Genomic DNA, 17,749 nt, shown 5'->3' with positions numbered 1-17,749 from the left:
TGCACTGTACATCTATTATACTCCAGCATTGTGTGAGTAACAATGTCGGAATATTCGCAGTATAGGCATTTATCTGTATCTGTCTTTCTGAACCTGTGAAGATACGCCCTAAAACAGACCATCTAACCAGTCTCCTTAGGCTCAGTCAAATGCTCTCTTTTCTCATAGAGATGTGTCTTTTCTACTCCTAGCACATGCAGAGAAATGCAACCCGCGATAGTCCATAATGTCTACGACCTGTCTACTTTCGTCATAAGCCTAATATTAGGTATCTATATCTAAATATAACGAAAAATATTATTAATTATTGTGTATTTATACAATAATTATTATGTTCTACATATTTAACTTACCCTACCTTACTTACTTACTAGTTGAAGATATTACACAAGTTAGTCCAGCATTTTCTTGTTATAAATTCAAAGGACTTTTAATGAACTTTTTGTTTACGCAGTATTTAGCGTTTTGAAAAAAAAAAAACTTCCAAATATCTAGATACCTACTTATAAATAGGCTATATATCTTACCTGGAATTTGACTTTTGTATACCATATGACTTTGTCGAATTTGTAGCAGATTTTAAGTCTGGTTTAAGACTTTCGGATCTTCTAGGAATAATACTCTTTTTGTTAAGTGCACTATCCTGACTCTGTTTCCGTTGACTAATGAGACTCTTGGGAGTTTTAGATGTAGGTAGCGATTGTAACCTAGACGTTCTTACCGGATTCCTACAAAAATATTTTTATTATTTAGATAAAGCTAAAATAAAACAAAATTGATTGTGGCAATTTGGCAGAAATGATTTATAAGTTGAATGGATAACAGTGATAGTAAAGAGAAAAAAATTAATTATAAAATTGGTGAATTCCATTAGTAAAGAACCAAAATTGAGGTTAGTATCAAACTACGGAAAGATCGTATGCAGGACTTTCTAGTAGTGGCGGAAATGTAAATATTTCAATTCCACTAGGACAAAATTTGAATTTCACTATTTAAGGCAGAAATACAGGTTTATGTAATCTTGTATTTTAAGAGAAATCAACAGGAGAGCTTTTGAGAAGCAGTTCAATATAAGCATATTATATTCGTGCGGCTATTGAGCTCGTACACTATAAGTCTTACACTTTTTTCAATTAGGTAAAGAAGTTTACAATAGTAGTTTTGTGTTGTATGTTTCCAATAATAACTATGTAAAATATATTCAAGTTAAGTGAACGGATTATATACGCAGTGAATATACATACCTATAATTTGATTGCATAACTTCACTGTTGACATTTGCGACATCAGTTTTATTATCTAGAGATATCTGTCGAATAGATTTCGGTTTCGTGAAATTAGCTACTACTATTTGTGCGGTGTCTATAATGTCCGTGTCATAGTTGCCACCACCAGATGATGCGCCTTGACTCGGCGACTCTGACATAAGGCTCTGGGTTTCTTCGAATCCCTCATCATTGTCGTGTTCTTTGGTTTTGCGAGAAGGAATATCGATTTTATTGGATGTCGCCTAAAAATAGTAATTTAAATTAAAAGCTATTAGACGAAATTAGTTTTTTAAATGTACAAAAAATTGAAAGTATTATTAAACAGAATAGAGTAATAATAGTGCATGGTTTCTATTAAACTTTAATGAGAGAATGACTATATTGTATTTCCATAGGTTGTTAGTTAAGAACTAGCTTATTAGAATCAATAATATGCACTTATACCGGGTAGTGAATCATCAAAAGGTATCTTAATAAGAAATTCTTAACTGTTGAATTTCTGCTTCCCCAATTATTTTACATGAGAATATTTACAAGAAAAGTCCATGAGATACTATTTGTAGAGGACTGAAATCTGCATTGAAAACAAATGTTAAAATTATTCTACGAATTACACATTATAAAATTTTGCAAAAATATAATATATTTGCCAGAGTATTGTTGTAAAAGTTAGGCCACACGTATACCAGAATGTGTATAACGGGTTGCGTTCGGTCACGATGAAGTTAGCTATTAAAAATATTTCAAAACCTCGTGAACCTCGTAAATACGCATGCCCGAAAAAATAAATGGAACCTAAAAACATGCAGCCTTTTAATTTCATACGAAATTAGGAAACAGGGTAGGATTTGCACGAGCTAATGATATCGAGTATTTCCAATAAACATAACATATTATGTATCTCTAATCTTAAACATTCCAGTTAGCCATCGCATTGTTATTTTATCTCACATTGAAAGATGTAATAAAAATTTACGACTTCCCGTCTTCACCATCCAATCACCAAGCAGTGCGTGTATTTAAATGACATATAGAATCGAGCTACATATCGTTGCTCGAATACCGACATAAGTGTTAAAGATTTAACTTCCGGGAACGGCATGTCTCTACTCGAAACTACACCCACATGATGGTTGGTCTACAGACACCAGCCAACTATTATTGTTGCTGTAGTTCATCTATTTCGTTTACCATTTTTGGTAATTATATTTATATACTGTCTCTTCTGGAGGTTAAGTGTAATCTTCTGAAAGTGGTAAGTCTTCTAATTATATATTGCATATACAGCATAAAGAAATATATTGCCTTGCCATGAAGTTCCAGAAAATTAAAAATCTAAAAAAATGGCAATGACAAGGACAATTAATATAATTTTATACAAATACGTGTGAATTTAATTATAAAAACCAATTATGAAAGTTAAAAATCGAATTAAATTGGTTAGGTGTGATTATAAAAACAATTAAAAAAGATTGTAAGAAATAATCAACAAAAAATTCAGAACAGAGAATATTAATGGGTACTCACCCCAGGAGAAGTTTCAATACAAAAAATGGGTTTATTAACTACAATTTTACATTAAAATCAGAAAAGAGATACACAAAAAAATCTATTATTGTGAAGCAATAATTGACAGATGGAAGCCAACACAGAAACAACTTTCTAGCTTCTTGAAAAGTAAATACAAAGGATGTACAAAAAGTAAATTAGACTAGAACTGAAATAAATAAAAATTTAAATTATTAAATAGAGATAAGACAGAATATTTAGTTGATAGAACAGTTGAGCGCCAACTATTTTTAGAAGAAAAAATAGTAAAACAAAACGTAAGTTCACAATTGAATAAAATCATAAGAAATTGGAATAAAATATTTATTTAAAGAAAAATAATAAACATGTGAAGCTTAAAATGTTACAGTATACTCCTTCAATTTTTAAGCTGGTTTTAATCTTTTCTTATAGTGCAAAGGATAAATACAAAGATTTTTATAAAAATGTCTAAAACTATCTACTCTTTGTAATATAAAAAAAAAAGAAAACACTATACCAACCTTTGTCGGTTCAGGCGCAAGGTATGTGGTTGATATATTCGAGTTCCCTTTATTTAGCTTAAGAGCAATTTCCACATCGCTTGGATTGACACCTGTTTGATTTCTCCATCGTCTTCCATTTCGTGTTTCATGGTCATTTTGACTTTTGAGTTTTTCTTGCCACACCTATTGAAAATCAATCATGTTAGATAGGTATTAGTAATAGCAGGAAATAAGGGTGTGGAGGCAGCACCAGGAGAGTACAGGCGTTCGTAGATCGCGTGAAACAATCTCAGAATGGGAAGGGGGCACATCCATTGGCTGCAGAAGAATCAAAAACTTAAGTTACTCAGATGATACAACAATTTTCGCCGAGTCCTTAGAAGAAACAACATGTGCAATTGTAAGTGCTGCAGGAAATCATTTACCACCTGCGATGGTTTTTCCATGCGGTCACTTTTAAGAAGCATATGATTGCTGGTGCTCCACCTGGTACTTTAGGACTTGCGTCTCCGTCCGGGAGGATGAATTCTGAGCTATTTTTGAAAGTAATGGAAGACTTAATTCTACACACCTCCATTTCAAATCAAAATCCAAGTCTTTTGCTTTATGACAATCACGAGAGTCACCTTTCTATCTAGGTTATAAATCTTGCTAAGGATAATGACGTTACCATTGTTACTTTTCCACCACATTTAACCAATAAGCTACAGCCTGTGGATGTTGGCATTTTCAAGCCTTTCAGCTTGGCTTATAATGCTGCCATAGATAGCTGGCTAATGCATCATCCTGGAAAGCCAGTTACTATTTATCACGTTGCAGGTTATGTAGGCGAAGCGTACCCAAAGGCAATGACTCCAGGAAATATTACCTCAGCCTTTAAAAAATGTGGAATATTTCCCATTCGACAGGGAAATATTCACAGACATCGACTTTTGCTATGCTCCGTCACTGATAGACGTCAGTTGCCAATGGGTAACCAAACGCCCCCTCGCGATCCAGTTCACGAGGAAGCTGGAGAAAAAAAAAATAGATTTATAACTCCGGAAGAGATTTGTAGGTATCCTAAGGCTGAACCTAGAAAAGAAACATCAAAAAGCCGAAGTCAGGGAAAAAGCATGATAGCTACTGACACTCCAGAGAAACTTAAGCTGGAAGAAAGGCAGAATAAAAAGCAAAAAAATATAGGGGCAATAGATTTGCAGAAAGCAACAAGTGGTAAGCGAAAGATAAAAGAGTGTGATGAAGATGAAGCAGATGAAGAATGGCATTCCGATGCATCATCTGAACTTTTTGAACCGGAAGTAGACCCAACAGCTTTTGAAGATTTATCAAGAACTCCTAAGGTCGATGATTACGTTCTGGTAGAATTTAAACCAGAAAACACTAAATCAAAACCAGTTTACTATATCGGAAAGCTACTTTCTTGTATAACGGATGCAAATGAGGTGGATGCCACTTTTATGAGGAAAAGTAAGAAGATTGATTCTAAATTTTACTTTCCCACAGCTTCAGATATTGCCACAATTTTAGTAAAAGACATTTAGATGATATTGCCAAGGCCAGTTTGTTATGGTCATACTAAACGGCAAAATAAAAACTAAACAAACCGAGCAATGTTCAAATCTTTTTCGTTTGTTAAGAACGCATGTGAGAGTACAATCCTGAAGAAATTTTGTTTATATATGTCATAGTAGTGGACTTATGGTTAAATGAAACAAAAAGTGTCTCAGTGTTACCCAGTTTCCCCTAGAAAGAAAATTATATTAGTATTTTATTACTTCGTACCTTTAACCTCGATTCTTTATCTAACACTGGTTCTACCACAGGCTGGGATACTTCTATTTGAGAAGGTGACTTCAAAATTTGTGTTTCTGTAGCAACAGTTTCAGTCGGAGAAGTAGTTGTAATTTCTGGGTTTTCTTGATTACGTTTATATCGTCTAGTTCTTCTTGTAGCAGAGTACCTAACAAAAGTATATTTTAATTATGTTATTTTGTTAATTAATATTACTTAAATAATCTCAACATTTCCATTTACAACTATTACCACTTGATTTTCAAGAATATTTATTAAATATTTTCTTTTCTTCATTATTACGGATTATTTAAAACTGCACATTTTAGAGCACAGCCATAAATATCAGTGAAGTATGGCCTTCATCATTCAAGCCACAAAGGCTTATTAAAGAAAAACAAATTATCGCTTATTCTTCTTTTTCATTTAGACCTATGACTAAACTAACTACTAATTATAATTTTGACGAAATAATTATACTTACATAATTAGTAGTGTAGTTTGAAATGGTAATATGTTTAATTTTTATGTTATTTAAATTCCTCACTTTTATTGAAGGTAACGTATTAATTAGTAACCACGAGCAGTAAGTTTTTTTTGTTTATATTAGTTTTATCTAAATGTAAACATTCATTTTCAGATTGTCTTGAGATTAGCCTAAGAACAGAGAAAGATAAACAACTAGCGTTCCTAGATGTATTAGTACATCGAAAGGAAGGTTACTTAGGACATAAAGTGTATCGAAAACCTACACACACGGACAGATACCTAAAGAGGAACTCAAATCATCATCCAGGCCAAAAACAAGGTATCATCAAAACTCTGGCAGGGCGAAGAGAATTTGTGAACCACAGCATCTGCAAAGTGAACTTCTTCATGTTAAAACAGCGCTCACCTCTAATAGTTATACCAGAAGAGAAATACATAAAGCGATTAACAACGTTTCTAGAAGAAAGGACGAAGAAACAGCATGTATAGGCAAAGCATTCTTGCCCTATATATCGGGGGTAACAGACAGAATTGGGCGAATACTTAAAAAAGCCAATGTAAAGACCATTTTCAAGCCAACAAAGAAAATCAAGGACTGTTTAAGATCGGTGAAGGACAAACGCGACCCGTTAGCAACGGCCGGAGTATATCGAATAGAATGCACATGTGGAATGGTATATGTGGGAACCACAAAAAGACACAAACACAAGGATAAACGAACATAAAAGCCATTGTCGTTTAGGACATATCGACAAATCTGCCGTTGCCGAACACGCTTTGGAAAGAGGAGAACATCGGATACTGTTTGAAGAAACGCAGATGTTGGATAAAACACCACGGTTATATCGGGAAGCGGTGGAAATATATAAGCATCTAAATAATTTTAATCGGATAGAAGAAGGACTAAGAATTAACAAAACATGGATACCAATATTAAAATCCACAAACACCCTTCCCGCAAATCACAAAAAAAGAAAAGCTACAAACGACGACACGCCCCCTCACGCCGAAACCAGTGTAGGGGAGGCGAGTAAAAAATATAAATATGACCTCCTTAGTACAACACGGCTGGTCTGTGGCTGGCATGTGGGACTGGTCAAGAAACTACTGGACATCGGCCTACCACTCCCATTCGTCAGACTCATCCATTCATATGTCTCTCAACGTCAAATTACGGTTAAAGAGCGGGGTCATTTCTCCGAATCTTTTACTCCTACTGCGGGAGTACCTCAGGGTTTCGTGTTGGCACCAATACTATACACTATCTACAACAGTGACTTCCCTAACCCACAATATACAAACACAACCACCTTACTATACGCAGACGACACAGCTCTTCTTACAACAGCACGAGACGTCGACGCTACACTTGGGCTTGCTCACAATCACCTTGACCTGGTTGACAGGTGGTGTCGGCGATGGAGAGTAACACCCAACCCAAACAAAACACAGATGATTCTCTTCAGACATCCAATGCGTAGTCAATACATCACACCCACAATTTCCGTAAGGCACAACCTAAGACTCTGGGCAGACCGACTACAGCTCCGCAACCAGATCGAATACCTCGGCGTGGTGTTTTCACATACACTGAACTGGAGGGCCGATCTGGACAGATCATTCAATAAGGTCAGGAGCCGACTCGGTCTACTCAATGCTCTTTGTGGTAAATTCGGAAGAACACACTCACGTGCACTTATACACACGTACAAAACATTCATCAGGCCGGTCATCGAGTATAGATCCAACATCTATACTATGCTGCCCGACTACAGCACAAACAGATTGCTCGCATTGGAGAGGAGAATCCTGCGTAGAGCAAAGTACAAGCGACGAGACTACCCGTCCGCCCAAATTCATCTCCTGTCGAATATCCAGCCCATAAATGAGAGGCTCCCCTCTCTGAGCAGGAGTTACACTATCAGCACCATCCGGCGCCAAAACCTCAGAGCCCAAAGCATCCTGAAAACTACCTGCTCATCCATCGGCAATGTATTCAGAAGAAGACCCAAACCCAAACTCCCTTTCCTACTCGCTATTTTACTGGCTCTTGCCAGCAACGAACTCCCTGACGAATACATTGATATACAGGAGGCAACTCCCCTCTATTACCGCCGTCGCCATCAACACTAAATGCTCACTTCGAGCTTGCCATAGACAGGGGGGGATCGGTTTTCTGTGGTTTCCCGATCCCATTGTACAATGATACCTGTCTATTTGTTGAGGTACCAGTCCACAGCTGCCCTCTCGCGCCGCGTTCATACAGTTACCAATTACAATAATAAATACATAAATTTAAAAAGACATATATTTACTAATTCATTTTTAGATCAATAAATTCTGAAAGGAACCGTTTACCTACATGCCTTTCACCTCTGATTGTCCAGGCGCTCCTCCGACGACCAGGCCACCACAACAGCACACCAGGGACTACAACACCAAAACCAGTGCCAAAACCCAATAAACACAAACCACGTCCTGAAGAGGCAACAGCCTAAAACAGGACACCAAAAACATCCAAAAACGAAACATTCAAAAGCAACAAAAACGAAAACAATGAGTACAACGCGGCGTCAGTTTCAGCTTACAAGCGAAGCAGTAACATCTCCAGAAGATGCCAACTCCTAGTGTTGGCGAAACGTCGAGAACTAATCTCAGAAGACAACGGCCTAACGGCCCGAACAAAATTGTTGGCAAAATTTTGACTAATCTTTCTGATGATTAAGATAATATGATAATATATCAATTATCTGAGAAGAAAAAATAAATCGAACTTTTATCCAAAAGTTCCTGAAGTTGCTAGTGTTTTATCGCAAGACATAGTGATGATTTTAACTGTACCACTGTTATATAGAAAAACAAAGAGGCAAAATAATTGTATGCAGTTCGAAGTGATTTTTGGTGCACTACATGATCAATGATCGTTGTGGACCACTGTGTGCCTCAGTGACACTTTGCAACGTCAAAAAGATTTTTTTTATACTCATGTTTTCAAGTTCAAATCTATATCTGTTGTGTATTTTTGTCAAATAAAGGCAAAGTTACAGGATTATTTGTTCGTTTTCAATATATAGTGAAAAAATCTCGAATGACTAAAAGCCATCTCACTGTGGACCACTCTCCTCTATTGACCTGTAGACCAGACAACTTTTTTCTAAATGTGGCATTGCCAGAGACTTTTCACAATTTATTTATAATGGTGTCCCAACTTTTAGCCGGATGTGAATTTTTGTAATCTTGAATGTCTATCTTGATAGGGCTAATAATAAAATACCTATTTATAGACAGTGGAAAGTGGTAAAAAAGGCTAATACATAATTTAAATTATTTTCTTGCTATAGTTTCTGGAAATGTGTAAAATTTTATTTAAATTTATTTGTTATAGTTATCTTATAGTCTAATTAATTGACTGCGTATTAATCTTAAAACATGTTTTTTACCTATCAAATTGTCCGTCGCCGAGCACCGATCCATCCTCGGGCTCATCTGGACTAATCATTGAAATCAAAGAGCTGCTACTTCTTCCAGTTCTTCTGCTACAAGGTCCAGGCATGACCGGCTCCCTCTTATCAACGGGTGTCGGTACAAATATTCTTCTAGTTGCTGGTGGTGTTTCGATATTGTCTTGATCTATTTCTAATTTGTTATTATTTGAAACACCATCTGGACTATTTAATTGAGAATCATTGGTACGGCGAGAGTTAGAGTTAAACGTGGGTGGAGTTGGAGATATGAAAGACGGTTCTGTAAAATGGAGATAAAAAAGCATTAAAAAGTTTTAAGTCAGTAAAATATTAATTATTGGTTTATTAGCTTCTTCGAATGGTTATTACTTAGTAAGATAATATTCAGAAAACTACGCATAGAAGGAAATGCATAAAAAAAACACACGAAAAAAGAATAATGTCTATTGATTAAAAAAATAAAACCAAAAATAGGAATTGGAAAAGTAAGAACTGATATCTATCAATTTATTACTAGAAATATAATTGAATACTCGATCTTTATCATAGGGACTAGATTTTTAAAATACGAAAGATAATAAAATGTGTAAACTTGGAAGATGTGTAAAAAGAATATAAGAAATTAAGCAGAATTAATACGGTATTATACAAAATGTCCAACCAGAAATAAAGAAATATAATAGTTAAGTAATCGAAAATCCATAAAAAAATATTAAATAGAAATTAAATAAATTGAGTTGATTTTTCTTTTAGAAGCCGTTAGTTATACACCAGTTATAAAGCAGCCTATTTTTCTTACTGTACATGTTCCATTATCTATTATAGATACCTTCTCAAAACAGATGGAACACGACTTCTACGGAACATAAATATAGAGAATGATCAGAGGACAAAGAAAAGAGATGAACGAACTAATAAAAACGAAACATATTCAGAAGAAAACAGATTGCCTCCGATCATTGAGGAAATTAAAAAATAACCAGGAGAGGACAGAAGACCGAATGAATTTCTAAAGTATGGAGGACCAGATCTGACCAAACAACTATTAAAGCTAATTAAAAAAATAATAGAATAAAACAGAATACCACAAGAATGGAAATCAATCATCCTAATATCTTTCTTAGAAAAGGGAAACAAATAGGACCCGGAGAATTGGAGGAATTTCTTTATTAAATACAACAGTAAAATTAGCAACCAAAGTAATAACAAATAAACTTAATGAAATTATAACACTAAGAGGAGAACAAGGTTTTAGGCCGAGAAGATCATGCACCGATGCTATATTCATAATGAGGCAAGTGCAAGAGAAATGATAAAAATACCACAAACCAGCATATTTATGTTTCGTGGACCTTAAGAAACTTTTTGACAGGGTCAAATTAAAGGACGTTATCCACTTATTGTAGGCATTAGAGATAGCTCTAGGAATAATCAAAACTTTCGAAAAAATCTACCAGAACAACATAATAAAAGTAAAAGTAGAAGAAGAACTGACTGACTCAACCGAAGCTGATGTTGAGATTAGACAGGGGAATTCCCTGAGTCCTATTGATGAACCTAGTCATGAATAAAATAATAAAAAAAAAACTAACAAATGATGCCAAATGGGTGAAAAAGAATTTAAGATAATCTGCTAAGAGATACAGACGACGCAATACTAATCTCTTAAAGTGAAGATTATTTACAATGTATGCGGCACGAACTTAATATAACCACCAGAAAATTTAATATTTTTACCTCCCCAAAAAAGACAAAGACAAAATGCATGGTTATATCAGCAATTCTACCAAGATGTAAATTAGAGCTGGAGGGTCAGACAATAGAACAAGCAATGAAGTTTAAATATCTAGGCATCACAATATCTAGCTACGAAAAGCTTGAAACAGAAGTGGAAAATAAATATTGAATATAGCAAACAGAGTCGCAGGTTGCCTGAATGAAACAATATGGAGAGATAAAAATATCGGAAAAGAAATGAAAGGCAGAATTTATAAAACAGTCATCAAACCACTAATGGCATACGCGAGAGAAAAACGGCCTGACACAGAGAGGACAAAAATAATGCTAAATACAGCAGAGGCGAGAACCCTTCTGAGAGAGCTGAGATGCCAGGTAGAGAACATCAAGGCCTGGGTCAGAAATAGAGAATGGAACAATCATATAAGCCAAATGACAAGAAACAGAGTAGTAAAGGTAGAGCGAGACGATTCCTCAAAAGGAAGACGGTCAGTGGGAAGACCACGAAAACGATGGAACGATAACTTACTGAAGGTACATTGAAAAATAGACAGAGTTGTGTCTATACAAAAAGAAGAAGAAAAAATAACAAATATGTGCCCAGTCCAAGACCTCTCTGCAGAGTTTTCCGTAGAAAGGTCTTCCATCAATATTTGCAATTTAATTGTAAAATATATAATATATTCAAAATATGAAGTAAAATCACATAAAGGATTTGAAACACAATAAATAGCTTACCAAACGATAAAAGGAGAATATTAATACACAATTTTCTGCTTCTCTTATACTTACCCGAAACAGGTTTTCTAATATATAAAGTAAGTCTATCAGTCGGCATACGCTCTCCAAGAGAACTAATCAGACCCTTCCGGTCAATCGTCTTATCTTCGTCTATGGAATGTAATGAATTATCTCTCGGAAGAGTATTACGATTTACGTAAGGGTCATCTTTTGTCGCTTCTGTGCTGTTGGCGACATTTAAAGTTGACTTGCGCCAAGCTGATTTGTCTTTTATTTGTGGCTGAACCTCTAAAAATCACAAACAAATAATTGTTATATGGGTTGTTATGAGTATTAAATATTACATATAATTAGGCCTCTATCCTGAGCAACATACTTCCACTATGTTCCGGCTTTTTTCGACCAAATATGGTATTAAAGAGAACATTTTTAAAATACTGCAAGAAAAAATTACCTTCAACAGCTTCCATTGCACTAACAACATCAGTATTTTCAATGGTACTAGAAGGCTGCCACGCTGGGTTTACTTTTCTATAATTAGATTGACCACCACTATAAACTTGTTTGCCTTCGGGAAGAGTATCTAAAGTACTACTTCTTTCGCTCTCTAAAAACATGTAAATATGGTTAGTATAAATGCTGTTTAGTGTGTTTTTAAACTTTTTTGACACAGTTTTTTTTGGCAATATGTTTTAATTCGTGTATGCTTACCCGAATCCATTTCCAATGATCTTCTATTAGCTAATCGTCTAGCCCTTCTTTGTTCATCACTCAATTGATCATTTTCGTTTGCTTGCAACCAAGACTCTATCTTCTGCCTCCATTCCTTTGGTTTTGTCTCTTCTTCTGGTGCGGAAACTATTGACTTTTGTTCTGTTAAAGGCGAAGGTGATGATGGTCTTTCTCGGTCACTAGAGAAATCTGCCGATAGAAGAGCCGGCCTTTTCCTCGGCCCACTACCCCTTGCTTTTCTTGCCCAAGAACGATCTGTTTACATATAATTCGTCTGTTAGATATTTTTTGTTAAACACATTTACATTCTCTGTATTAGTATATTTATAATCGCTCAATTAATATGTGTTACAATTGTATCAGGAATAACAGCAATGCAAAATCAAATTATTGTTTTAATGTTTATAGAGAAGAAAGTTGTACTAGATCTAGGTATAACTAAGTATTTAATAAATACATCTTTATCGTTTTCACAGTAAAACATCTCAAACAGAATATCATTCTGTGTCTTAGTTTGTTTATGCAAGTTTATTTATTAATTTTTATTTATTTTTACTTTGGCTGTATTTATAAGAAATATTTACAATTATAGAGATTAGAAGATATTTTTTGAGCTGTCTATCGTATTTTTTGATACCTTTGGATTATTTCTTATTTTGCACGCTCTTTGTTTCTATTAACAAGTCATTTTCCTTTCTTTTTAAATTATTCAGACATCCGTCTATTCTATTTGTTTTACTCACGTATACAATTCAGTGTAAAATTAAGCTAACTTTTTATTCACTTACCTAAACTACCCCAAGATTTTCTTTCCCTATTGTTATCACCGCCAGACGCTCGTAGAAAATCCATAAGGTTGCCTTCATCATCTTCAGATAAAACTCTGCTTCTTCTCCGTCTTAAACTACCATTAGGAGTAATATCTGGGGATTTTTCTTCTTTACCGCCAACGACAGTATCACCGTTTCCATTGAATGAACCTAGTCTACGCCTTGACAAAGATGGAGATCCTGATATAGAGTTTTCGTCTTCAGAACCATTTTTACGTCCTTTACTCATTCGGAATGATGATCGAGTGTCGTATATTTGCATATCTATACTAAAATCTGCATCCGGTGTTCCCATAAGATTTCCCACTAAGAACAGTAAAGACAGTTGTAAATATTTTTTTTACAGTTATTTAAATAATGGATGTGACTTAACATAAAAAAAAAGAAAACGGAGAACACATGACTGAAAGACGATAAAATTAACCAAAATTTAAAAGAGACAAGTATGAAAAAAATAAGAAAAAAATAAAATTGTAGGGTAGTTGAAATGCTGAAGAATAATTTTTTTTATTTAGAAATTAGAGCCGTATCCACCATAATGGTTATTAGCGACGGCTACAGAATTACAAAATTAGATTTTTCCTATAGATTTTTTAAAATATTCCTATAGATTTTAAAAATTTTACAATATTATTCGCTGAAAAATTAGTACAAAATAAATTACTTATAGTGCTAGGTATGTTAAATCATCATCATCATTATCATCAACTAGCCTCTAACGTCCACTGCTGAACATAGGCCTCTCGCATGCTTTTCCACTTAGTCCGATTTTGCGCCATCTAAATTCAATTTGTAGTCACTCTTTTTATGTGATCTGTCCATCTCGTTGGGAGTCGACCTAGGAGGTATGTTAAATACGACACGAAAATTGGCAAAATAGGGCATACAATTAATAAATGGTTAACGGTAACTTATACATTACATGTTTCACATATAGGTGGATCATTTTTAGACAGTAAATATGAATGAGTAAGTTTCGTGTGTACAATTCGTAATCTCGTTATGACCAATTGTTCTCTTCTGTTCTTGGCTGAGGTTCTCAAGCTGTAACGTCATTTTTAATTTGCTTCAGTGTTGTTTGAGAAGATTGCCATTCGTTTTCCACTTGCACTAAACTCGATTCTTTATAAAAGCTTTTATATCACTCGCGGTATTTCAATACTCGTCTTTTTCTATATCGGCACATATAGCAATTTCACTCGCGCACTGGTCCACTCCTTCGTTGCCTGCAATTCGATTGTGGGATGTAATTAATATAAATCTGATACTTCTAGAATTTTCTTAACCCTGCATGAGTTCTAGTTTTATCAGTTTCTCAAAGGGACCTTTGGGATAGATCTGTTTAAGGGTTTGAAGGGCGCTTAGTGAGTCACTTAAGATAACAGAGTTAGGAATGTTATTAGAATTTATAAGCATGATAGCTTTGAGCACTGCATAGAGCTCAGCAGAGAAAATCGTAAAGAAGGTTGGAAGACGAAATTGATGTGTATTGCTTGGGGTAACCAATGCAGCACCTACTTCTTTATCACACTTGGATGCATCTGTAAAGATTTTATAACAATGTTCGTAATATGAACGGAGAATTAGATCTAGATTATTCTTGATCTCTGCGTGACTATTAATTTGTTTGTCAAATTGGGTTAGACCAGTATTTATATTTGGAATATTAATTATCCAAGGTGAAGGGCTTTTAATATTAATTGAAAAAGTATTTGGGAATTCGATGTCAAGACATCTCAAGCAACACCGTATTCGCTCATAGTAAGGCTTATGTTTGGTACTATTGGTAAAGAAATTTATATATTTATTAGTGAACGTGTTGTTTGTGGAATAGATGTTTATTTACATTAGAAGCTATTGACGTTGCGTGTGATAGTCTTAAGGAAATTCGGCGGTGATATAGTGAAGGCTTCTCAACTTTCCACCGGTGACGTTCGAAATGCGCCAAGAGAGAGTCTAAGTGCTGTGTTGTGTATAGAGTCTAGCTGTTGTAACAATATGGGGGAAGCAAAGGCGTAAGCGATTGAACTATAATCAATTCTTGATCTAATTAGAGTTCTGTAGATTGTTAGCAGGGTAGAGCGATCAGAGCCCCAATATCTATTCGACAATGTTTTTATTACGTCAAGTTTTTTATAACAAGTCAATACTAATTGCCTAATATGTTCTTTCCAAGTAAGTTGATTATTAAAACACATACTTAAGAATTTTACACATGATTTGAAGGATAGCGATGTTTTGAAAAACTTGAGAATGGGATTATTTGAGTTCTTTTTTGAGAATACCATACCTACGGTTTTTGTAACCGAGAATTAAAAACCAGTATAACGAGACCAATTTCGAGTTTTTGTAAAAAACTTTGCAAAATTGTTAAAGTTAAATTATTATTTTTAAAGATGAAGTTAAATGTGTCGATAGCAATTAACTTAACTTCATCTTTCATCACTAGATGTCTCTAGTAGCATACTCTGGTAATTATTTTTTCTATAATTGCTAGAGTAGTCGGTGCGTTTTGGTTTAGTTTGAGTTTTCTTACAAGCTCTCTCTGATGACGGGAAGACCCAGAAACACGTGTCAGGGAGTGGTAAGAAACTCAAATTAAATCGAAACGCAACCATTTTCGTATTATTATTTTTACCTTTTACATAAACCACCAAGTCATCTGCATATAAACGTGCTTTTAAAGGTTTTTTGAGATTTTTAATTATGTCGATTAAGTCGATTATGGAGATTAAGAAGAGTTTAGGGCTAATAATAGAGCCGCGAGGAATCACATTTTCTTCCTCTTGCTTTTCGGAATAGTAGTTGTTAACTCTTACACGAAAAGATCTATTTTCTAGAAATTTCTTAATAATTCTTTACATTACATTGACCCAGACACTCCTACTGCCCGTTAAAACATATGCTTTACAAATTCCTGTATTATTCGACATTCACTATTATTTACAGGAAGCCATCACGTACGTATTCTGCTTTTTAAATATACGCCAGTTGTTTGCATTTGTCCGCAGTCAACGGTTAGCTAAGTAAGGTGTCGAAAGTTTGCAATAAACATTAGCGCACGTGGTAAATACAAAATGGATAAACGGAAGTAAGTATTTTTAGGATACTTTGGTATTATTTTCTCAGAAAGTTTTAACATTTACTTTCGGTTTTATTCGATACGATACAGACGAAGATTCCGGAGATGAAAACCACATTGATATAAATAACCTTCCAGGTAGTGAATTAGGAGTACAAACTGAAGTTGTTTTATATAGTGCACCGTTGGAGGATAAAGGGCATAATGAAATGATTATTTCGGATTCAGAAAATATTGCAATTGAAGATTCTGATCTAAAGATTATAGTAAGATTATAGTAAAGATAACCTTCTGTTGTCTGTGTCTTCTGAAACTTAAGCCGAAGAAAAAAGAGAGTATTCCTCATCGTCAATCCCAATTTTTGCGACTGGAAGCCAGTAAGTGAATCAAAAAATTTTCACACGCCTTTACAGTTATTTTTCCTTTTTATGCACGGTAAACTTGTGGACCTAATTACACATTTTAGTAATCTATATGCATTTTTTAACACAATCGCCCTGAAGATATCAATAAAAATGAAATTAGGTGTTTCATTATGATATTACTTTTAAGTGAATATTATTCATTTCGTCGAAGGTCTATATACAGAGAAAACAATGATGACGCACGGTGTAAGTTGGTCTATTCGGCTATATCGTGAGATAGATTCAATTTTATTATGCAAAATATACCTGTTTCTGATAATACTCTATTACAGAAAGGGGATGAATTTGCTAAAATGCGTCCGCTATTACTAAACTCAATAAAAATGTTCATATGTTTCGTCCATTTGAAGAACATCACAGTATTGATAAAGCGATGGTCCCTTATTATGGTATGGTATAGCATCATGATACTATAACTAACAGTTATAGTGACATGATACTATAACAGTGTTTGTTATAGTATCATGGTATAGCATGGATCAAAACAGTTTATCCGAGGTAAACCCATTAGGTGGGGCTATAAACTATGGGTAGGAAGCACAAAACAGGGATATGTCGAGTAATTTAAACGTTATCAAGGTGCCACCACTCCACTTTCTGATACATACAAGGAATTAGGATTAGGAGCCAGTTGTCGATAAGTTGCAGTCTGATAACCCGTTCCACTTATTCTGTGATAATTTTTTTTACCTCAATTCCATTACTAAAGAGCTAACAGCAAGAAACTTAAAATGCACTGAAGTAATTCGAGAAAATTAAATTCCAGGTTGTTCTCTACAAAATTTCAAGCTTTTCAAAAAAGAAAAAAGGGGAGTATTTGAATACTCACTCGTAGAAGACGAAAATATTATAATATGTAAATGGAACGACAATAATGTCGTTACTACTGCATCAATGCTACTTCACCACTGCCAACCCTACAGGTGAAAAGATATTCGCAGAAAGAAAAGAAAAGTATACTCATCCCACACCCATTTATAATAAAAAAATATAATGAAAATAAGGGATGAGTAGACCGTGCAGACCAAAACATAAGCTTACACCGAATAGGTATCAGAAACAAGAAATGGTACTTTAGTTTATTTTCGCATTAGCTTGATGTGGCAGAGTACTATGCCTGGCAATTACATAAACCTAATGGTCTGGAAATAAAT

General features: G+C 34.6%; 1 protein-coding gene across 1 annotated transcript in view; it reads right to left on the bottom strand.

Annotated features, from left to right (window-relative positions):
- The window catches only part of form3 (FH2 domain-containing protein formin 3), a 507,951-nt gene that overhangs the window by 16,908 nt on the left and 473,294 nt on the right, over positions 1-17,749 (bottom strand). The window contains exons 19-27 of the mRNA XM_072535173.1: positions 13,047-13,394; positions 12,238-12,513; positions 11,981-12,133; positions 11,578-11,814; positions 9,025-9,328; positions 5,087-5,264; positions 3,320-3,484; positions 1,245-1,510; positions 528-728 (exon numbers count right to left, since the gene is read on the bottom strand). Coding sequence (XP_072391274.1) covers positions 528-728; positions 1,245-1,510; positions 3,320-3,484; positions 5,087-5,264; positions 9,025-9,328; positions 11,578-11,814; positions 11,981-12,133; positions 12,238-12,513; positions 13,047-13,394 — 2,128 coding nt within the window. The remainder of the gene's footprint in view (positions 1-527; positions 729-1,244; positions 1,511-3,319; positions 3,485-5,086; positions 5,265-9,024; positions 9,329-11,577; positions 11,815-11,980; positions 12,134-12,237; positions 12,514-13,046; positions 13,395-17,749) is intronic.

Source organism: Diabrotica undecimpunctata, chromosome 6 (assembly GCF_040954645.1).
Source record: "Diabrotica undecimpunctata isolate CICGRU chromosome 6, icDiaUnde3, whole genome shotgun sequence".
In the NCBI taxonomy this organism is placed as follows: Eukaryota; Metazoa; Arthropoda; class Insecta; order Coleoptera; family Chrysomelidae; genus Diabrotica; species Diabrotica undecimpunctata.
Note: the sequence above shows the minus strand (reverse complement) of the source record. Positions and strands in the feature narration are given on the sequence as shown.